At 27.2% G+C, this 24,350-nt stretch overlaps 2 protein-coding genes across 12 annotated transcripts in view; one reads left to right on the top strand and one right to left on the bottom strand.

Annotated features, from left to right (window-relative positions):
- The first annotated feature begins 1,319 nt into the window (after positions 1-1,319).
- U3-55k (U3 small nuclear riboprotein factor 55K) lies at positions 1,320-8,138 on the top strand. Its single transcript, XM_074249797.1, has 7 exons — positions 1,320-1,544; positions 1,764-1,891; positions 2,121-2,233; positions 2,305-2,535; positions 2,599-2,899; positions 3,030-3,373; positions 4,432-8,138. Exons 1-7 carry the CDS (start codon positions 1,494-1,496, stop codon positions 4,662-4,664), a joined length of 1,401 nt encoding a protein of 466 aa, XP_074105898.1. The 5' UTR covers positions 1,320-1,493; the 3' UTR covers positions 4,665-8,138.
- Ephrin (ephrin) overlaps positions 4,802-24,350 on the bottom strand; it is a 261,021-nt gene continuing 241,472 nt past the window's right edge. For 9 of the 11 annotated variants that reach the window (XM_074249867.1, XM_074249878.1, XM_074249825.1 and 6 more), the window contains 4 exons: positions 14,839-14,980; positions 13,945-14,239; positions 12,807-13,190; positions 4,802-11,286 (listed from right to left, as the gene is read on the bottom strand). In XM_074249867.1, the coding sequence (XP_074105968.1) occupies positions 11,123-11,286; positions 12,807-13,190; positions 13,945-14,239; positions 14,839-14,980 (985 nt within the window). In that variant the 3' untranslated portion in view covers positions 4,802-11,122. The remainder of the gene's footprint in view (positions 11,287-12,806; positions 13,191-13,944; positions 14,240-14,838; positions 14,981-24,350) is intronic. The other 2 variants (XR_012479987.1, XM_074249885.1) reach the window with 2 other exon arrangements.

Below are 24,350 nucleotides of genomic sequence, written 5' to 3'. Positions count from 1 at the left end.
TTAACGCCCACGTGTTACATATATTTTAAAAAACTAATTATTTTTATTAAAATGAATTTACTCAGCGCGCAGTGTTTTAAACACAAATGTGTAATTTAGTTAAACAAATTAAAATCTGTACACTATTTATTATACATATATTATTTTAATAATAATAATTAATTGCCAGTACTAAATTAAATTTTACTGTCATTTTATTATTGTTCAAGTGTAAATATTTTCAGAATTACTGTATAAATCAAACGGAATTAATTTCATCACTCTATTGTTAAATTATAATTATTATTTTTTTTTTTATTATTATTAATTATTTCTAAAAAAAAATACATCACGTCTTTGTTATTCACAATTTCGACGAACCATTTATTCTTACGGTAATGAAGAAAAGTTTAAATCACATTAAAAATATAAAAAAAAAAATGAAATTACTCTAACAAGTTGTTTATAATTTATTACTAGCTGACATTAAATATTTAAAATAAAGTAATTGAATAATAAATGTGTACATAGATCAAAATATTTAAAATAAATATTAACTGAATAATTAATGTTATTATTAAATAATAATAATTAATATTAGGAAGTAATAATTATTAACTTACTTGTGTAATAAAAATATTATTTCCATTATATGGATTTTCATTATTTTTTGAAAACTGTCATCTTTAGTGATAATTACTCAATTAATCGACATCACATTTTAATTTATAATTTTACTTTTTGAAATTATTTTAATTATGTAAAATTTTATGAGAAATGAATAAATTTATAATAATAACTTTGTAATTTTATTTTTTATCTTTTTCACTTTTATTTATTTATTTTTTTTTTAGAAAAATTTATGTCACTGAAGTTAAGAGACATAAGAATTTTTTTTTTTTAATTTTATAGCAATTAAATTATTACAAATAAAAAAATTTTTATAATAATAATAATTTATAAAATTGACAGCTGACTGCTAACTTCAGTATGATAAAAATTTATGTACATATAACTTTTGAAAAACCCTGACCCGGTAATAATACTGAAGTTAGCGGTTAGCTGTCAATTTTAAAAATTTTTTTAACAAATCAATTACAATAAAAAAATTCTTCTAAAAATTTTCACTTGCAATTTTTATTAATTTTCACATGTAAAACTTTTTTTTTAATAATTTAATTGCTACAAAATTATAAAAAAATTTTTAATGTCTGTCAACTTCAGTGTTATTAATTAATTAAGCGGCAAAAATATTATTGGACTAAAAAGTACTGAGAGCGCCATCTGTGTGAGTAAAATAAAACGTTTCTTCGTTTTGTCCAGTACTTTTGTGTAATCTGAATTCGGAGCGAATTCACTAACTTATAACCCCAAAAAAGCACGTGTGTTAATTATTACTTCGTAATAATTAGTTGTGTGTTGTTAAATTATTTTTTTTAATGAAAATTTTAGGTATTAAGTTACTTAACATAGTTTTATATATTTAAGCAATTAATTCAAGAGAAATTGTGAAAATGTCATCGATTGTACGTAAAAAGCATGGCCAGGGCAACCGTAAACGAAAGGTTAGTTTATTGTTTATTTATTAAAATTTAATACTGAAATAAACAGCTGATTTTTTAGTTTTTTAATTAATTTTTGATAAAATTTTTTTCGTAAGTTGTTTTTATAAATATTAAAATTTGTTTATTTTTTAATTCAAAAATTTTGTAATGTCTGTCAATTTCAGTACCATATTTTTTTAAGATTAAAATTTTTATTTTAATAAATTAATATTTTTTTAGGTCAATGAAATTTCAAAAAATAAATCTGGTGATCAAAACAATAAAATAAGTAAAAAGTATAAAAGAGATAATGACGATGACAGTATTGCCAGTAGTGATGAAGAATTTGCTGAAGAAAATTATAAAAAGTATAATTTTTTATTTATTTTTTAAATATTTTTTAAGTTAACCGACATCTAAAATTTTTATAATTTTTTTTTTATTAAAAAAAAATAAAAATTTCATTTGTACAAAAATTGAAAAACTTGAGGTGTAATTAAAAAAAAATTTTTTAAATGTCGGCTAACTTCCGTCAGAAGTTTTCTTTTTTGTATTATAATTAGAAAAAAAAATATGAATTTTAATTAAAATTTAAAGGTTGGAAGCAAAAGGAAGAGCTGCAGATTTCGAGTCCGATGATGAAGAAGAAACTGCCGAGGAGAGACGTGTTAGAATAGCAAAACTTCACTTGTCAAAATTGAAAGCAGAAGGTATAATTTCATAAATCATCTCTTAAGATAAAAAAAAATAATAATAACAATTTTTATAAATTATTCAATAGTACAAAATGAAGATCTGGATGATGGAGAAGACATTGTCGCGCGTCGACTCCGGGAAGAACATTTAGAACAAATAGGTCGGTTAAAAAAAACGGTGGCAAATAATTACACAGGCCATGAAGATTTAATTGAATTAAAGTGTAAAAATTACCGTGACTCGATCACTTGTCTGTTTGTTTCCAGTAATGGAAAATTTCTGTACAGCGGGTCTAAGGACGGCACTATCGTAAAATGTGAATATAAATTGAGAAGGTTTGGTTAAAAATAAACTATTTATTTATTTACTTGAATTGCAGGGTCTTTGAGTGACAGAAAAAAAATAAATATGATAGGTGGCAAGAAAAATAAAGAAGCTAAATCAATACTCTGCATGGCAGTAAGTTCAGATGATAAATTTTTCACAGTCGGACAAGCTAAATCTAACGACATCAAAGTCTACAATCCTGACAATTTAACGCTGATTAAAAATTTACAAAAACATCGGGGGAGTGTAACTGGTCTGGCTTTTCGCCGTGACACACATACTCTGTATTCGGCGTCCGAAGACAGAAGTGTCAATGTTTGGAACCTAGATGACATGGCATACGTCGAATCTCTGTTAGTTCTATCTTCAGTAATTTAGATTTAATATTTTTAGTTTCATAGACTAGATCAATTTTTTATCAATTAACTAAACTGTAGATAGAAGTTAATTTATTGATATATTGACCGTGTATATTGTTTTTAGCTTCGGTCATCAAAGTCCTATTACGTCGATAGATGCAATGACACAAGAACGTTGCATAACGAGCGGTGGATACGACAGATCAATAAGATTATGGAAAATAGTACAAGAGTCACAATTAATATTTAATGACGTTGAGAGTAGTAGCAGCATTGACTCTGTTAAGTTTATTAATGACCAACATTTTCTGAGTTGCGGTGACAATGGCCAGCTGTGTTTATGGAGCGTTATGAAAAAGACCCCTAAGTACTCGTTAGCACCTGCTCATGGTGTTGATACAACTAATGGAGAACCAATGTGGATCACCAGTATTGCTGCCTTATTTAATACTGATTTAGTTGCTTCAGGTTATTATTATTATTATTATTATTATTATTATTATTATTATTATTATTATTATTATTATTAATCTTTAGTAAAATTCAGTGTCATTGCAAAGGTCTTGACTTGAATTTGTGCATTTTCAAAGTTTCATATTGTTCTCACTAATAGTCAATTTATAATAATAAGTTTTTAGGCTGCATTTGAAAATGCTCTATCTCTAGATACATAAATTAAGAAATGACGTTGTATCTTGTGAACTATTGACATTTTTAAAGATACAAGCTCATCCCGATGTTACACTCATCAAGACCTTTCATTTGAGTACCCACATCATTTTTTTCATATATTTATATATATTATATATGTTATATATATGTATATATGAAAAATATATCAAAAATGCATGTGGGTACTCAAATGAAAGCTCTCGATGAGTGTAACATTAGAATGAGCTTATATCTTTGAAAATGTCAATAATTAAGAAATGACCTTGTATCTTGTGAATTATTTGCATTTTTAACGATTTAAGCTTACCCCGATGTTACACCCATCGAGACCTTTCATTTAAGTACCCACATCATTTTTTCATATATTTATATATATTATATATATGTATATATGAAAAATATATGAAAATGCATGTGGATACTCAAATGAAAGCTCTCGACGAGTGTAACATCGGGATGAGCTTGTATCTTTAAAAATGTCAATAGTTGAGAAAGTACAATGCAAATTAACAAAAGTCATTAACAGTTAATTTCATTATTTTAAGAAAAAACAATTATTTTTTATTTTTTAAAACATTGAAATTATTTTATAATTATCATTTATTATTGTATTAAAACTCTAAATTGTTTTATGATTTACGATAAATGACCTGTGAAAAAAAAACCGAAATAAATCAATTAATTACTGGTTTTAATTTAAATTAAAACGTGACCTAAAACCGACCGTAATTCCATTTAAATTTCGATAGATATTTAAATTATTAAAATGAATTTTCTCGCGATTCGACTATTAAAAAAAAATAAAAATAAAAATTACCAAAAATTTAATTAATAAACTTAATTTATTATTTCAGGTTCGAGAGACGGCAATGTTAAATTATGGCACTGTGAAGAGTCATTTAAATCATTCAAACTTCTTTTTGAAGTAAAAATAACTGGATTTATCAATTGTATGGTGTTTACACCAGACGGGAAAAACTTGATCGTCGGTGTAGGTCAGGAACACAAAGCAGGCCGGTGGTGGCGAATACCGGAGGCTAAAAACCGTGTAATTATAATTCCGTTGACCAAAAAATCAGCCAAGTAATTTTTATATCCAATAAAATAAAATAAAACTTATTTTAATGAAAATTTATTTTTATAGGACAGTTTAAATTGTCACTTTAATAACAATAAAAACTAAATGTCCAATTTAAATGATAGGTGTTAATTAAATGATAGATATATTGGTCCACAGTACAAGTATTTATTTATTCTGTACAAAAGTTTAATTATAAAATATTATGTCCCACATTAATTAGGTATTCATTCTTAATTTTTTTTTTTTTTTTTTCCACCACATCTTGTCTGGAGTTATCTTTTAGCTTCTATAACAATCGTCATTGTATATAAAACGCGTGTGTAATTTAAAAAAAATTGTATCGTGTGTGTATGTGTGCAGTCTGCTGGATAATTTTTAAATTTCAATAACAAACTATTCGTCATTTAGGACTTTTTCTGTCCATACAATTTGTTATATATTTTTTTTAATCATTAATTAATTTAATACTCATTACTCATAATTAATAATAATCAAATAACTCGTTATAATAATAATAATAATAATTATTATTATTATTATTATTATTAATTAATCTACATCGTATCCAACTATCAATACATTAAGTGAGTATTGTGCAATTTTTTTTTCTTCATTTTATGTTACACGTTTTTTTAAAAATATTCACAAATAATTGTTAATTCATTAGTCATTCACCATTAATTAATAATTAATCTTTTTTTTTAATATTAATATTATTATTATAATTATTGGATTAGTCATTAATAATTAATAATTATTATTTTAGTCAGTTTATCAGTACAATTAATTTTTGACATGCAACATACACGCATACACACACACGCACAAAATAATTAACATTACTCGTATCATATAGTGTTCGTTGATCTCGAGAGATTATTTTATTACCACACATGTAGGTTTCGTTTTTTTTTTTTATTTTTTTCAAACTAAAACAGGAAAAAAAATAAACAAGAAGAAAAAGAAGAAGAAGAAAACATTGAGCGCGTGATTAAGCGTTTTTTTATGCAAGTGTTATTATTTAAAATAATTACCCGCGCACACGTGTGATTTTTTGTAACTCCATGGCACTTATTAAACTATCTACTAATCACGCTAAATTAAAACCAACTTTTTTTTTAATTACTTTTTTTTTTCTAGTACTTTCAAGTTCGCACATCACACGCGATAAATTTTTTTAAATACTAAAAAAAAAAAAAAAAAAAAAAATTAGAATTTGTAAATTTATTTTTACACCCGCTGGGAATCGAACCCCGTGCGCTCCGGTTATGAAATAAATGACTCGACCGCTTTGCCACTGTAAATTTTTTAACCTACTTGAAATCGAAAAAAAAAAATACTCTCGGTAGTCTCGCATCTTCAGTATCGTGATAAAGATAAAAAAAATTGTAATAAACACAAAACAATAACCAATAATTAGCAAATGTTACTTTCTACCGGTGTAATGGCTAGGGCGTTACGCAACTGCCTGTGCTGCAGTAATAACCGATAGTAAACTATGCAAAATTTCTATTATTAATTACAACTCTTTGTCCATGCGTTTCTCATCGTCGACGATGTAGTAGTAATTTATTATTATTATTATTATTATTATTATTATTATTATTATTATTATTAATCATTATATGTATATAGTCGTATATATACCAGACGGATGTGTTCGTAACATTTGAAAATATTATTAAAATTTTTTTTTAATAGTCACAGTGCTATTGTTTAATATCCTGTAGAAATTTTATTTTTATTTTTATTTGTATTTGTATTATAGTTTTATTACGTTGCTTTGATTAAAAGTCTATTGCGCTACATATGACACTACTGTTCCTACGCTACAGCTATGAAATTCTTGTATCAATATATGTATGTACTCTTTTTTTTTTATTTATTTAACTTGCGGGTAGGCTCTTAATTAAATCCCACTTGAAATATAAGGGCCAAGATTTGCGCGTTAATTTTTAAATTAATCGCTTAAATATTTAATATTACGGCGGAAATATAGGTCCTATAAAAAAATTTTCCAAACAAAAGTTGTAGAAAATTTAATTTTCTAAAAATAATGTCTCTTATGATTTTTTTATACGACCAATATTTTCGCCGTAATTTCAAAATTAAGATTTATAATTAATAATTCCCAATTTTTCCCGCTCAATTTTTAAATCTTAATTTTGAAATTACGACTTTCTGATTGGCCCTAAAAAAAAATTAAGACAATTTTTTTTTTAAATTAAATTTTCTACAACTTTTTTAAAAAAATTCTTTTATACGGCAAATATTTTCGCCATAATATTAATTATTAATTATTTTAAAATTAAGGCAAAAGTTCTTGCCCTTCAATAAAGATCTTTTTTTGTTTTTTTTTTTTTTTTTACATATCAGTAACGAGTTTTACTTTTACGTGCTATATAAATTTATCAAATAAACGAATCAAAGAGTTGTTAATTATTCAATTAATAATCGAATAAATTATTGCTGCACTGATTGTTTATTATTTAAGACAAAGGTTTACACATCAACGATAAATGACTAGAATTAACTTTTAGTTAATTATTTAATTGTCAACTTTCATTTTCATCTTTGCTTTTTTTTTTCTTACCATTAATAGTTAATTTATTAATTGATTAATTATTAATAAATAAATTCCAAAATTTGTTGGCAGTTCTCGATATTTTGTTTTCAATTAAATTATTTTTTAAAAAAAAAAAAAAAAAAAAAAGTCCGTAACTGTTGATAAAATTGTTAAGTGCTAATTTATCATTAAAAATTTAATATATCAACATACATTTAGTTTTTATATCATTTTTTTTTATTATAAACCTATTACTTGTCTTAATTTATTAGTTTTTTATAATCTTATACATTTGTTATATAATTCGCTATTTACAAAATGTTATCGCCGACTCCCTTTTAATTAACCGTTATTCACTTGAGCGGGCGCCATCTGGGAAGAATTTAAAGAATGTCGGAACTTATTAACCAATAGGATGCTCGGAAATTTTTAATTAACCAATCAAAAGTTGGAACTGGAACTAATTAACTACAAGTCCGTAGTTGATGTTTAATTTTTAATATTACGGCAAAACTATTGGTCGTATAAAAAAATTTTTCAAACAAAAGTTGTTTGAAATTAAATTTTGAACAACTTTTGTTAAAAAAATTTTTTGATTGGACCACTATTTCCGCCGTAATATTAATTAATGAAATAATTAATTTTTTAAAGGCCTTGCTCTTAATAATTACATATAAATTTATAAAATTTCAACAAAAAAATTCAAATTCTATTAAATAAATTCAGACACTCATTAAATTATCCCCAGACTAGGAATTGGAATGGAAAAAAAAAATTACAATTAATTCCAGGATTAAATAAACTAAAATGATGTAAAAATTTTCAAATTTAATGTCTAGTGTTTTTAAATAATAATAAATTTAGTTGTTACACGGTTTATGTTTTTGTAAATAAACAATATGACACTTTCTCAATCGCTTGCATACAATCTCTCAGTAGTAATATTAAACCAAATAATAACATTGTATTTTATTTTATTTATTTCAATAATCATAAATTATAAACAATAACAGCTGTTGATCGTCAGTTCAGTCTCGTTGTAAGACGGCATAAATATAAGACTGATTAGCGTATTTTTTTAGGCCACGCATTCGGTGAAAAAAAAAATAGTACACACTGGATTAATAAGACATTAGGCTTATAATACTTAGGCTTACAATACTGTAATGGACAACGTTTTACAATAACGTATACGCTGTGTCTACTTTTATTAAAAAAAAAAAAAATTAAGAAGAAATAATGGACCGGAGGACGGGGGACGGGGGACGGGAAACATACAATATTTACAAGTACTCTTTATCGTCGTAATTAACTAAAAAATTATTTCAAAATAAATATTTATCGGATGAAATAAAAAATCAAGCGACAATAATTAAAGTAAAAATTTCTAAACTTCTTTTTTAAGTGTCTTAATTGTTCACAGAAAGAAAAAAAAATTTTAACTCAAGAAAATCTTAAGGAAGACTGAAAATTTCTTGAATGAAGTTAAAAATTTTTTGAACCAAGTTAAATTTATTTAAGCCAAGAAAATTTCTTCTTGCTTCAAAAATAACTTCAGTTTTCCTTATAATTTTCTTGATTCAAGAAAAATTTTTTTTTCTGTCGTGTTGTTAATTATAATAATTAATTTTTGATATTACAATTGAGAGTACAAAGGGAAAACATGCCTCTTTATATAATTAACTATTTAAACTTATGACGGCTATCTGTTACAATTTTTTTTCTAGCATTATTATAAATATCCAGTTAATCGGATATTCCCTGCGTGGCATTACAGTTAATAATTAATAATATATATAGTAATAAATATAATACAAACTTATTATATAAAATTATTACAAATACTACTATATTACATATTAGTTTTATTCGTCATTTTATAACGAACCGCAGTTTATTATTTTCATGGGTGTGCGTGTGTATGTATGTATGTGTATATATAATATATGTATACGTGTATGTGTTAAATTATAATTTTTTAGGCATTTTTACACAGTTCGATTTCTTCACAGCCTTTAATTGTTACAAATTAAATAATAGTCCAAAAAAATTTAATTCGGTATTTTAAACGCCGACAAAATGGCCGTCGGACATATCATACCGCGCAATTCAAAATGGCCGACTTGTCTCAACTCAAAATTTATTTATTTATTTTCTTAGAACTTCTGATTGATAATTATTTTAAATAATTTTTTTTCAACTCTTCACAGTAGTACAATTTTAATTACACTTGAATTTATTCAATTAACTCCGTGTTTTTTTTTTTAATAATTAATTATTTAAATTGTAACAAGGTTAAGGCGCGTAAAAATTTGAATTCAAAATTATTGTGAAGCGGGAACTGTCTAAGAATAGTCTAAAATATTCCCATGTAAATACACAGCGGTTAATTTCGTTAATTTAATTAATTATTCGATATTTTTTTTTCTTCGTAAATATTGCGTAATAAACACATGCATCATTATTATTTATATAATATATAATATATATATAATGATTTTATTATTTACACGGAGGTTATTTCTATTAATTTATCATTTATCATTATTAATTTATTACTTTATATAATTAAATATAAATTGACATTCATACTGTCGTTATCGCATGATAAATAAACAAACATATATATTAAATTCAATCAATAAATTGATTGTTTAATTTTAATTATCCATAATTTTAATATTAATCGACGAAAAAATAAATCAATATTTACCAAAAATATTCATTAAATAATTTAGTGGTTTTTTTTTTTTTTTTTTTTTCATTTTTTCTTCACAACTTTTAGTCTCATAATAATCGCATCTCATAATTTACTAAATAATATTAATAGTCAATTAATATTTAATTTATTTACAAATATGATAATAATGTGCGCGACCAGCGCCGGCACTAATAATTTTCCACGATTACGACGACGAGGACCACAGATCTAATCATGTACCTTTAATTATCGTTATTGTTATTATTATTGAATTACAAGTAATTCAACAAAAATATATATATTTTTTTTTTTTTTTTTTTTTTTTTATTATCAAAGTGCTGTCCGTATTAGCCCGTATTTATTACACGATGTTGTTCAAATATCTATTCATAGATACATATATATATTTTTTATTATTTTCATATTCAAATATATATCTTCATTAATTAGCGTAGTGATAAGGAGAATCAGTACGACTATTTTGAACTTTAATAATAGTGATAGTCGATGTAACTACATAGTGCCTAGTGATAATATTTAATAATAATAATAATAATAATAATAATAATAATAATAATAATAATAATAATAATAATAATAATAATAATAATAATAATAATAATAATAATAATAATCATAATATTAATAATAATAATCATAATAATAATAATAATTATTATAATATGGCTTGAATTAATATTGTTCCACGTCCTTTAAATATTTTTTTTTTTTTTAAATAAAAATTCACTCGCTCTTTCCTTTCACTCGCTCGTTCTTATATTTTCTCTTCAATTTTTTAACCGCTGACAAGAATAGATGAGGCAAAAAAAATTAGTGTCACTCTGTAGTATAATTTACCCATCTAAAAATAATAAATTGTTTGATATTATTATTTTTTTTTAATTAATAATTAATAATTAATAATTATTTTTACGGTCTAGGGTAAAAAATTGTCGAGCAATTGAATAGATCAGGCCTCGTAATTGTTGTAACAATAATAGTCAGTGAACATGCAGACCGGGTTGTTTTTAACGTTGGAGATTGATGAACAAATCCATTCGGTCGGTGGGTCTTTCACTCATCCTATCCGTCGATTCCAAGGCAACGAAGGTCGAAGGATCGTGGAAATGAATTAAACGTAGGATAATCACAGAAGAAGGGGAGTCTCGATGGGCGCCGAGGTCTACTGCAGTCGGTTCACCGCATCAGAGTGGGCAGTAGTGTGCTGACCAGAAGTGCTACTGTTGAGAGGTAAATCAATCGCTGAAAACTCTCCCGTGGTCGACTGAGTGCTGAGCTTGCACCGGTGTAAGTTAGCTCTTCATTTTTTACCACCTCGTTCGGATGATCCGAGTATTCCTCTGCAATTCATTTTTAATTATTAGTATTAATATAATTTTTTTTTTTTTTTAATTACGGTATTTAGCAGTATAATTATAATTGTAATTAGGATTATTTTTAACAGATAATTTATTTATGATAATAAAATTAGCCGAAATATAAAAATTTTTAGAATTTTCTTTTATTAAAAAAATTGTTAAAAAAAATAAAAAAATTTTTTTTTTCAATTATTTTTTAATGAAATAATTAAAAAAAATTTTCAGATGGCTAATTTCATTTTCATGATGAATTTTCGTTTTTTGGAGCACAAGTGGAAACTATTTATACAGACTAAGTATGCCGTATTATATACGAGGGTATATATATGAGATATTAATATATGTGTATACACAAGAAAGCCAATGGCGTATTATTTAAACAGATGGTTTTTGTGGGGAGCCAAAAAAACAGATAAAATATTTATTTTTGGTAAGAAAATCGACGGGAGTCAGAATTTTAAAAAATATCATGTCAAGATTTAGAGTCATAATTTTAATATTTATATTTATTTTTATTGAAAAAAAAAAATTTATGGAATTTTTTCATTGTTTTTAATTTTTAAATTTATGGTTGAATTTTTTTAAGACCAAAATTTTTAACAATTAAAAAAATTGCACGTGTAATTTTTAAAATCTTCTGTGCACCGAAAAAAAAATTCAACTCAAACCAACAAGATGAAATTCTTCAAAATTATTTACTTGATTCAAGTAAATTTTTTTTTCTGTTTAGAATTTTTTTGTAATAATTTTTTCAATAAAAATTTAATCAATTTAAAATGAAAGTTTGTGAAATAATAAAATTATGAAAGAAGAAATAAAAGTAATTTTAATAATGAATATAAGTGAGAGCTCGGGTAGTGGTTACGAATTAGTAGTAAACGAAAAGTTTAAAAGGAGGTTGAAATTGCAGAATCTTTAATTGGCATAGTAAAACGCAAAGTACACGCGACAGGTGTGAACAGGTGCCGCTGTCTTGTAAAAAGTTGTTGCGTAAACGCATTAATCGCGATAATCGCTGTAGTTGGTTCTTGAAGGTACATGTATATATATATGAATTAAGAATAAGAAAAAGAGAAAGGAGAGGGAATAAGGCAGAGGTGTGCGATTTTAATCGTCTTGGAAAAAAGAGATAGACGTAGGAAAAGAGAAGAAAGCAAGGGAGCGAAGGTGAAAAGGGTCGTGACGGGTTCTCTATATAATGAGTAGTGAAGAGAAGCACTGAAGAAAAAAAAAAAAAAAAATAATAATAATAATAATAATAAAGTAAAATGCTTTTATAAGGTTGCGAAGAGAAAGAAGAGTAGGAGGAAATAAATAAATAGAGTAGAGGCAGGATAATGCCGCAAGCGGGCAGGTGCGGTATTCAAGAATGACTGGATTCTCTCTCGCTCTCTCGGTCTCTGGTTCCTATAATAGTAAGTATATAGGTGTGTGTTACATATGTGAAGAATATAGATGTAGATATATGTATAATATAAAATAAATGGATTATATATACGTACTGTTTTTCTTCTTCTGGGTGATGGAGGTCTTGGGCGGTGACGCTAGGGATGGCGGTCCATTGTGAATCGGCGGCTGCGGCTGATGGGGATGTGACGGGTAGATTGCTGGCGGGGGTACGTGAGGTAGAGTGGGCGCCGCCGCGGCTGTTCCCGGCTGATGATGATAGATGTTGCCTCCTGGGAAGAATCGATCTCCGCCCTTCAAGACGCTCGGGGGTGGCGATGGTGGCATTCCGACACCACCGATGTTACCGTTGTTGTTGTTGTTATTGTTGTTAAGGTTGATGTTGTTGCTGTTGCTGTTGCTGTTGACTCCTAAAATTCCACCGCTTGTTGAGCTGCTAGATACAGTACTGCTACCGCTACTGCTCCCCGTAACTGACACTAATTACCATCAATATAAATATATGTTAATATCATTCTTATCATCGGTCAAGAAATAAAAATAATATTACACATATCTATACAACAGCTGTTAGCTCTACGTGTCTAGTCTACCGTCTATCATTATTTTTAGGTTGCAAAATATTTTTTTTTTTTTTTTTAAATAACTTTCTAAATTTTTTTATTTAAATTAGAATTTCTTAAAAAAATAATAATTAAATTTAATTTAATAAGTATTTAGGCTGCATTTAAAAATGCTCTATTTCTAGATAAATAATTAAGAAATGACCTTGTATCTTGTGAATTCTTGACATTTTTAAAGATACAAGCTCATCCCGATGTTACACTCATCAAGGACTTTTATTTGAGTACCCACATCATTTTTTCATATATTTATATATGTTATATATATGTATATATGAAAAATATATCAAAAATGCATGTGGGTACTCAAAAAAATGAAAGCTCTCGACGAGTGTAACATCGGGATGAGCTTATATCCTTAAAAACGTCAATAGATAAGGAAATAGAGTGCATTTATTAATTTTTTAAAATTTAATCATATAATTTTTTATAAAATTAATTTAATTAATTTTATTAAAACTAATTATTGGAAAAAATTATATAAATATGTAATTAATAAATAAAAAATAAAATATTTTGCAACCCTGTGATGATCTATGATCTACGATTTACGATCTATGATCTACGATTGTAATAAAAAAAAATGATACATAATTGTAGGAGTACTTACGGTTGTTGTTGTTGCGGGTTGACGATGACCCGTCGTTCGCACAGCACACCTTGAAGACTACCTTCATGTTGTGTGTGGAGCACCGTCCGCCGATGCGCCTGTGGAGGTCGTCCTTTGACGACGTGCTGATAAAGTAGTAGTCGTGCCCGGGGAGAAACTCCAGCCCGCCGGGCTGCGGTGTAAACGGCCTGAACGTTATGGTGAAGTACATTGTTTTTGTGGGTTTGTCGCAAACCGCTATCACCCGCGGACTCGGGTTCGTTATTCTGCAGGTCTCGTATTCTTCTTTCGACACCTGAAAGGAACACAGATAAATTATTTATGTTTTATGCTTTATAGAGTCCTTTTTTTGGTCAGGTTTTATATTTTTTTAATAGCAATAAAATTATTTCTCATGTTTTTTTTTTTTTTTTTTTTTTTAAAGTTATAAAAATATCATTTTGTAAAATTATATAAATTTGTAAATCAATTACTGAGTTCTCATATTAATAATCAATTATCATTACAATATTTAATTAATTTAAATTTTAATATTTAATGATAAAGAGAGATTAAATAAAAGTTTAATTGATAAAGATTAAAAAAAAAATTTTTTATTCATAAATATTCATAGTTCAATTAATAAATTTTTTACTGAATATTTACAATAAAATTTTATTTAAAAAATCAATAAAAAAAATTCAATTTTTTTTTTCTTTCCAAAAATAATTTTTTAAATGTTAAAAAACAATTTAATAAAATTTATAATTTTTATAAAAAAATTTCCTGAACATTTTTTTAAACTTTTGCGTTTAGAATTAACGAACTTTTTTTTTTTTAATTTCTCCAAATAAAAACTACTTGAAAAAAAAAAAATGAGGTCTGAAATTTAACCATTAAATTCTTGATACTCACATTGTAAATAATGTACTTCTCAGCTTCGTCGTCATAAGTCCCGGGTCCGTAGACGGGACAAATAATATTGACCTGGTCATACTCGAACGCAGCATTATTTTTATTTACATCAATTATGTGGTCGGTGTTGTCGATACGAAATCTGAAAGCAACGAAAAATTATGAAAATTAATTTATCTGATATTTAATAATTTTTTTTAACAGAAAAAAAGATTGACGTAAAAATAAAAAAAAATAAAAAATGCAATTTTTATTTTTTTTTTAAATTTAAAAATTTAAAAAATTTTTTTAAAATAAATTTTTTTGTTAAATAAAGTAAAAAAATGGTCAAGTGACTGGTAACTTAAATATAAAGAAAAATCCTCTTAATAAATGACAAATTTCAGCTCCAAAAAAAGAAGCCCTCTCAAAATTTAAAACCTATAAATCCTTAATGATATCCAATAAATTAGCGCTATAAGCCCAGATCTATTGATACAGATTAAATGTGTAGAATAATAACAATAATAACAGGAATAACAACAACAATAATAAAAAAAGGTAATCGAAATAAGAAGGAAAGCTGCGAAAGAAGGCGTCGATGGAAGAGGCTATCCGCCGGATAGAGGACAAGTCCAAGCACGCAACCGGTTATTCTGCGCCCCTCCTGCTGTTCGCCGATCTGCCTCAGCAGTTTCAAACCTTCCCCAGGTAGAAGAGCTTCATACATATATATATATATATATATATATATATATATATATATATATATATATATATATATATATATATATATACTTATTCTTATTCTTATATATATCCTCGATCGCATCGTATCGCATATATTATGCCGCGACCGGGTATTCCGCACCCGCACCCGCACTAGCCTCCACACATGCATGCCCGGCTCGCATTATATCGCGGGAAAAATAACTAGTGCGGTGTAACTACTTAAAGCGCCCTCAAACTCAAGGCTCGCGAACTAATATATAGTATTGCAAGGAGGATGTAATATATATGTTCCTCCGATTCAGATATGCATACAACTATACAACTGCTTATGTACCGCCGCGGCGTCAATATATATTTACACCAAGCAATACCTCTAAAGATTGTCGCGTATGTACCAGCTTCTCTTAGTCTTGCTCTTGCTCTTATCCATCCTCCGAAAATCCATTTCTTGTTCTATATGTACTACTATATCCTACAAAGTGATTTTACGCTGATAGAATAGAATATACGGATTTACTTGGAATAGTAAATAAGATTTTACGTAAAGCTAATTATTGATAAAATGATACAGCGGTTTTTTTTTTTTTTTTTTTTTTTCATTTTTATCAAATTTTAATTTGTTCATTTTCTCTTTTTATGATATATGATATATGATCATAAGTTAGAAAAAAATTATTAATATAAAAATATATGTGATGTATATGGTTCATATGTGACCACATATGACAATATAATACGTACATAGTCATGTGTGACCATATAAAACCGTGTATCGTACAAATGATTCTAAATATGTCTGTATATGATAACATATGAAGATTTGTAAGCACATATGGTCATATATGATTAAATTTTTTATTTATATACATTAAGGAATAGTTATTATCAACCGGATACCAATATGTGATCATATATGATCCTATTAAATAAATATGTACATTGAGGAATGTCTAAATATGATCATATGTGGAGACTTCTGGTCATATATGATTTAATTAAATAATTACACGTGATGAAATGTATATGTTTAATCAGGTTGCACATATATGATTGCATATGATAAAATTTATTATTTACATGTGATCAGAATTATTCATAATTATCTAGATAGTAAATATGAGCCATATGCGATCATATATGACATATATGTTTATATGTGCTTGTATTTTCTCTGATACAAATTTTTATTTTTACGTATGAATGCTTATTTACGATCGCATATAATTATATGATACATATATGGCATATGTGATCATATATGATCTTATTACAAAATATCTACATTGAAGTATGTCTACATATGTGAAGAATTATGGTCAGCTATGTTCATTTAGGGTTTATACATGATCATATATGATCACATAAGGACATGTGTCATTTAATTCAATAGAAAATCGAATGCGCTTTAGGCGCTACTGTCAAAATGTTTATTATCGACTATTTAACTAATCAATATTTTTACAAATTTCACTCATTAATATTTAACCGTTGCCATGGTAACTGTTGCCATAGTAACAGTTGCTACACAGAAAAAAAAATTTACTTGAATCAAGTAAATAATTTTGAAGAATTTCATCGTCTTAGTTTGAGTTGAAAAAATTCTTAAGCTAAGAAATTTCACTTGGTTTAAGTACATTTTATTTGATTTAAGAATTTTTTGTCTTGATTCAAGACAATGAGCTTCTTCAAAATTATTTTCTTGGTTCAAGAATTTTACTCTTGATTTAAGTTAATTTTTTTTTTCAGTGTATGATAACCGTTGCTACGGTAATCATTGCTATGGTTATCGATTAATTACACATGATGAGATGTATATTTATGTAATCAGGCTACATTATATATGATCACATGAGTCATATGTGATCACATATTTAAAATTTTCATAATTAGTTTTATTTCGTTTTAATTATTATTCATTAAGATATAAAAATTTGAATCATGTGGGATATTTAGATTCACCCGAAAGTTGAGCGACTGAAAAATAAACGGCTGGTAGCCGGATTGAGCCGGTGGTTCACGCCAGGAATAAAGAAGTCCGAATTTAATATCCAGCATACACCTTTAGATTGACGACATACAAATTCTGGGCATTACTCTCTACACATATGTACTGGACGAAAAACCAGTAAATAAATAAAGTAAACCCGAGCGCGATAAAGAAAAAAAAGTAAAAAAAAAAAAAAGGTTTGTTGCTTAGAGATTGTACACTCGCGCGAGTCGAAAGCCAACCGATACAGCTTAAGCCCGAAAACGGATATTATCGTCAAACGTTAATTTGCTCCAGGCCGTCCTACACCATCCAATTTTCGAGTTCTTACACGCCCACTTACGAGATCGTCCGTTAATACTCCGAAATGTCGAAACGCGTTTCTCGCTTGCGATCTACGTCTTTTTTCTCAATTTCTCTTTCTCTTTCTCTTATTTATCTCCGAGACCCGTCTCTCTGCCGCTCTTTCTCTCTCTTACAGTACATCGTACATCGCCACATAACAGCGCACTAATACTGGGACACCGGCTAAACGAGTGTAGAAAATATAATATAAGATATCGCCTTAGAGGATAGACGGTAAAAAAGAGTCAACAAAATTATATTATGATAAAGAATAGAGTTACAGCAAGAATAAGAATAAGAACGAGAGATGGAAGAGTAAAGACCCGAGAATTTGTTGCCGTGCTCCCGCTGATGACTAGAAAACACATGTATACATATATTACATAAAACATACATTATATTTATATAAATATATATATATATATATATATATATATATATATATATATATATATATATATATATATATGTGTGTGCAATAAATAGTTATAGTGTGTACTGGTATGATGCTGATAGAAGAATTTATCGCATTAAATTATTTAATTTTCTGAATGAAAAATCTTCGCTATTATTTTTAAAATTATTTTAATCTTAAATTGCTTTAATAAAAACTTCAATTTTATCGATAAATTGATTATTTAATAAAAAAAAATTAATTTGCTTCAAAAATTATTGTATTGAAGAATTTTTTTCCTTGAATCAAAGAAAAGGTCTTGAAAAAAAATTATTAAAATCTTACAGTGAATAATTTTTTATTCAATTCATAAATTTCTTAAATTAAATCAAATAATTTTTATTATTAAATAAATTTGATAAAATTTGAGTGAAAAATAAATTTCTTCTTTCAAAATTGAATTATTGATAAATAATTTTCACATTGCAAACAAAAAAAAAAAAAAAAGAATTATTACGATGCTTGAATGGATTAAAAAAAAATTTTTTTCTGATTATTCCGTGGAATAAATGTATTTTTGTCCAGTAATGCCGTATTTGAATAACTAAATGGAGCTTTGTCATTTGAATTCGCGTTGGCACCTACTTTGATGGTAGATATACATACAAAGTCCCGGTAATTGGACTACCGATAGATATATGCTCCAATTTAGGTCCAGACGTCCTCTGATGAATTGCCCAAATTGAAATATCGAAAAAGTGGGCGTGCTCCGTGGAAATGCGCTACACGGTGGATTTTAAATTAAAAAAATAGATAAAAGAAGAAATGAGCGAGCGAGCCTCCAGCCTTTCGATTAGGAAATTTAAATCCTTGATTTAAAAAGAAGGCTAGTGGATTTACCGTAACGTTAAGCGGCGATAAATTTATTAATTTAAAGAGATGACAAAAATTTGTGTAATTAACTAACAGAAGATGCATAATTTATCCATTACAGGCTATAGCGGAAGACTAAGGCTGGAGCGGGAAGAAATACGAATACGAAAAGTTAAATCAAAAGGAGGATATAATATAATAACTTATATTGTATATTATAATGTGAAATAAAAAATAACACGAGTGATATGAAGGAAGATCTTGGATGGGAGTTGTGTGCTAGACTGAGCGTGGCGACGGGCAACGAGGATATATTCTGGCAGGAATATCAAAGCCGACATAGAGTTGGCGTCAAAGAGCCCGCGTGAAAAGGGAGGAGTAATAAGCAACCAGCGCGATACACACCCAACAACACCCAACACACTCATATCATACCCATGAACACGAGTATCGTAGTTATGTTACGAGTTTTGTTTAGCTGGATCTTCTTCTATTTTACACTTACGCTTATCCGAACACTTTTATTATTCGGGCTTGTATTCGCGTGTAATGGGCAACACGCGACGAACGACGACAACCGCTTTGCTTCATGACTAAAAAAATTATTCTCAGTCATATTTGTACTTGAATTGAACCTTAAGCGTTTATAGTATTAGTGTATACACGGAAAAAAATTTATTTGAATTAAAAAAATCATTAATCGTCTTGATTTAAGTTGAAATATTTTTAAATTATAAAATTTTTGTCGGCTTATATAAATTTTTTTTAATTTAAACTATATAGATTTTAATAATAATAATAATAATAATAATAATAATAATAATAATAATAATCTTGTACAATAAAAAAATTAATTTGAATTAAGAGAAAAAATTTGGATGAAAAAAATTATTTTGAATAAATTAATTGTCTTGATTTTAATAATAATCATCAAGAAAAAAATTTTTGAACTAAAAAATAATTTTAAAAATTTTAATTGCATTTAATAAAAACAACAAATATTTAAATTTAAAAAAATGTAATATTTTTTATTTTTATTAAATGTAATTAAAATTTTTAAAATCATTTTTTAGTTCAAAAATTTTTTTCTTGATTGTTATTATTATTATTATTATTATTAAAATCAATATAGTTAAAAAAAAAAAATTATTATACTTTTCAAAATTATATTTTTGGTTAAAAAATTTTTTTTTCACATTTAGTTAATTTTTTTGTCAGTATATAATTAATTATTCAAGCTAAAAATTGTCAAAAAATGTCTTATGCTTATAACATTAAAAGTACTTTTTAAAATAAATCGAGTGTATATTATTAATTTAATTCACTCAGTTTTTGTAAAAAATGCATCACGCCCCCGTTAGGAGCATTTATTTTTTACTCAGTTGGTTTTCACTTAAAGTATTCGTTTATTAATTATTCAGGCAATATTTAAGAGGTTGTTTAATTATTACACCGACGGAAATCGATTTACCCAATGAGATTTCTATTTGGAAATTTTAAATAGTAAAAAAAAAAGTTATTTAGACCACAATACTCAACTAAAGCCAACAAATAGGCCAATAAAAATATTAGTTGTATTTTTTTTTTTAACAAAAGTACTTGAAAAATAAATTCCTAAAAGCGTAAAGTAAAATAAAATATTCTCAGTCTTTACAGGTTTGACAAGTAGATTTGTGTAAAAATATCCAACCAAGTTACAGGGACATAAAACAGGGCTTGTATTTTCTTAGGGCTCGCCCTAGGTCGGTTCGGTCTTTAGTCCATACAACAACATCTAGCCGATTGTTTTGTGATGGTTGTTTTCCTGTACTAATACGTCACATGGTGGACCTTGATCCTTTCTCATCAGGGAATCCGGCATTGAACAGCACCTACATCATAAACACAAATCTCTGTCTGTCTGTCTGTCTGCCTGTCTGTAATGTTCATCTCTTCTATCTGTTCTATCTTTGTGCCGAACAATATCTACTAACATTTTCCTCTCATCTCTGTTTTTGTCGAGTTATCGTCCCATTGTACGCTTTAATACTCTTTTGCTTGGTAATATTTCAAGGAAAACACTCAACAATTGATTTAGACCTAAAAATAAAGTCTAAAAAATTTTTATCTTTTTAAATTATTCAAGAGTTTATTTATTTAAGCCGGCCCACATTGCGACGGATGAACTCAAACTTTTCCACATACCATGTTAACGTTAACTGACACGAAAAACTTTTTTGTAAATAATAAAACAAAGAAAATAACACATGTGCTCTTGGGTAATTTGTTCAAGGCTTTACGACTACCGAAATTATGTATGTGTGTATCTAATAATTGTTGGGACTAATGTATTACATACTTACTCGTAATTACAATGAAATAAATTAGGAGCTAACGATTTGAAACGTGTAATTTTTTATTGTCAGTAGTTTACACATCGCCCGGGATCTACAAGGCTGACTTTACCGAGGGTGAATTATAAGAAGAACAAACGTATAAACGATTCACAGTCCGCCATTATGAAAAATTAGAATAAATCTGATATAAATATTTTTTTTTTGTTAGATAGTTTTTAAATGTTTGGAATTGAAATATTAATTTCAATTTCAAAATCAAAAAAAAAAAATTTTTTTAATCAAAAATTTTATTCAATAGTTTAAAATCAAAATATTGAAAATATAAAAAAAAAATCATAAGAGATTTTTTTTATTGGATTTTTATTTAATAACCTGCCTAAAAGGTCCTTAATTTTCTTGTATCTCCTTTTATTTAGCCATAATTCCAATTAGAAGGTCATAAGAAAAATTTTTAAAAGTTTAAAATGCAAATTTTTGATTAAATATAATTTAAAAAAAAAAATTTAATCATTAAAAAAAAATCTTTTATCCATTTCACCTAAAATTTCTATTTAAATACAGTTATAGTTAATAATTAAAGTAGTCTATTTTGAATACCGAAAACAAGAATTCGAATCTCACAAGCAAAATCTGAGATAATGATAATAAATTAACGCTTTGTCTGGCCCGGTGTACAATAGTTAAAATTATCAATCACCCGATCTCGAATAAAAGGTCAAAATAAAATTAGTAGCTGACGTTTGTCGGTCCCAAGTGTCGTACGAATAAAATGGATCTGACTGGGGATTTGATATCTGGTGTTATTCGAGCGAGTAGCGGGTAAAAATTCCGCTATAGTTTATCCTGCTGTGCAACCTCCAGGTTCGCTGGAGCTGTTGGCTCAGGTATATGCTGTATGGACCCGTATACCTGGAAGAGCCGTAGGTAGACTTGATCACGATCGCTCGGAAGGATGTAGACTTGTAGACGTTTGAATGATACTACGACTACTACACTGCTATTATTAATAGCATATAATACTACTACAACTAAACACAGTTAACTACACCCGCTTTTGTAGTTATCCTCCCATCCACCTTCATCTCTTCCTTTATTTTATTTTATTTTATTTTATTTTATTATTTCATTCCCTAGATTGTATAGTATTCTACTCCCCCTTCATCTTCATTCTTTATCTCCGTCATTCTTCATTCTGATATGTATTAACGTTTTCTATATCGCCGTGTCCCACACACCCAACACCAACACCGGAGATTCCTCATCTCTTCGGGTTGCCTTCGGAGCAACAGGAGGAATACTACAAAAAATGACTCGGCTGATTATATAGGTGTAAGTTCCCAGGTACCCGAATCCTTAAGAATTTAAAAACGAATAGTTCTCCTCGACGATTCGTTTTTAGTCCGGTTCTTATATTATTATATATATAAATACATAAATATATTCTCCTTCGCTTGGTATGTTTACTTGCATCTATTTCTTCTTTTATTATCCTCTTATTGTATGTTTTTCATGCTCGAAATGAATTATATAATCAATAATCTTTTGAAAGATTCAAGAGTGTTGCGAAAATACAATTGCTGGCAGGCTTTCGGAGTTTTCAATAGATTTTAAAGTAGGAAAATTTAGGCTATTCGAGATTGTTTTTTTAATTTATCGGTCACAGCCGGTTTTATGTCGCAAGAAATTTTAAGTTTGTGTATTTAGTTCCACATATTGAAAAAAAAAAAAAGTTTAATTTAATTTAAGAGAAAAATTTTTCGAGCAAGAAAATTAAGTCTTGATTTTAATAAAAAAAATTCTATAATCAATAAATTAAGTTTTTCTATTTTTTTTTAATGATAAAAATTAATTTTTTTTATCACAAAAAATTTGAATTTTAATTGAAATTATAATTTGTCCACTTTTAATATTTTTTTTTTTTTTTGGAGTTAAGAAATTAAAAAAAAATTGCTTTCAACTTTAATATCTATTTTTTTTCTCTATATTTGTAAAAAATTTATCTATCTATGTCAGGTGTGACCGAATAGAACTTTTTAATATCTAAATATAGTTTATAAAAATTTTTTCTATTTGAAAACTAGTTATCAAATAAAATATTACAAAAAGTAAAAAACCAGCTGTAGAGCGTAAACGTAAATTTGCAAGTTGTGTGAGAATCGGAATTCGCAGTCGAATGAACTCGAGTCAAATGTCTAGTGTAACCTCGGTTTACAAATGACGCCATGTTTATAGATCGGGAACTCGAGAAGGATATGCGTCATGCCACCAAATAGACAGGAATAGAGAATAAAAACCCGAAAAAAAAGGAGACAAAAAATAACATTTGTAGTGAATGGTAATTGTAAAAGCAATAGAAAGCATAAGTATAACCAAAAGGGAGCCGAGCCGGGTCTTGCTCCGGAATATAAATAAAAAGGAAAGCCTAAGAAATGTGACCGAGTGTACCGAGAGTCGGAGAGTTTAGGCCCAAGGTCGTGAACCCCCATTAACGTTAAATATTTATGTTTACAACTTGTAAATGTAATTTACTCTTTTAAACGAAGTAAAAACAACCTTGCTCGGAGAATTATACAGAGAATAAACTTTTGTTGGACATCTAACAGGAATAACTAACCGTAGCTTTAGCTTTAATTTTATTTAGCCTTTAAATAACAACGTTTAGCTCTACTCCAAGATTGCTTAGTTAGTAAAATAGCTAAGAATATAATTATTTAATATTTATTGTTTTAAGTACTCAATAAAAAAGCAATATTTATAACAGCAACTAATGGTTAGGCTAAAAACGCGTTATTAAATAATAATAGAAAAAATATTTGACACGTTTTACATTGTCGGAATCATCAGCGTTGGCGTATAGAATCATAAC

This window comes from Cotesia typhae, unplaced genomic scaffold (assembly GCF_013202065.1).
Source record: "Cotesia typhae breed Kobodo isofemale line unplaced genomic scaffold, CoteBio_Ctyphae contig_119, whole genome shotgun sequence".
Classification (NCBI taxonomy): domain Eukaryota; kingdom Metazoa; phylum Arthropoda; class Insecta; order Hymenoptera; family Braconidae; genus Cotesia; species Cotesia typhae.
The sequence above is the reverse complement of the archived record's forward strand: the minus strand, read 5'-3'. Positions and strand labels throughout refer to the sequence as shown.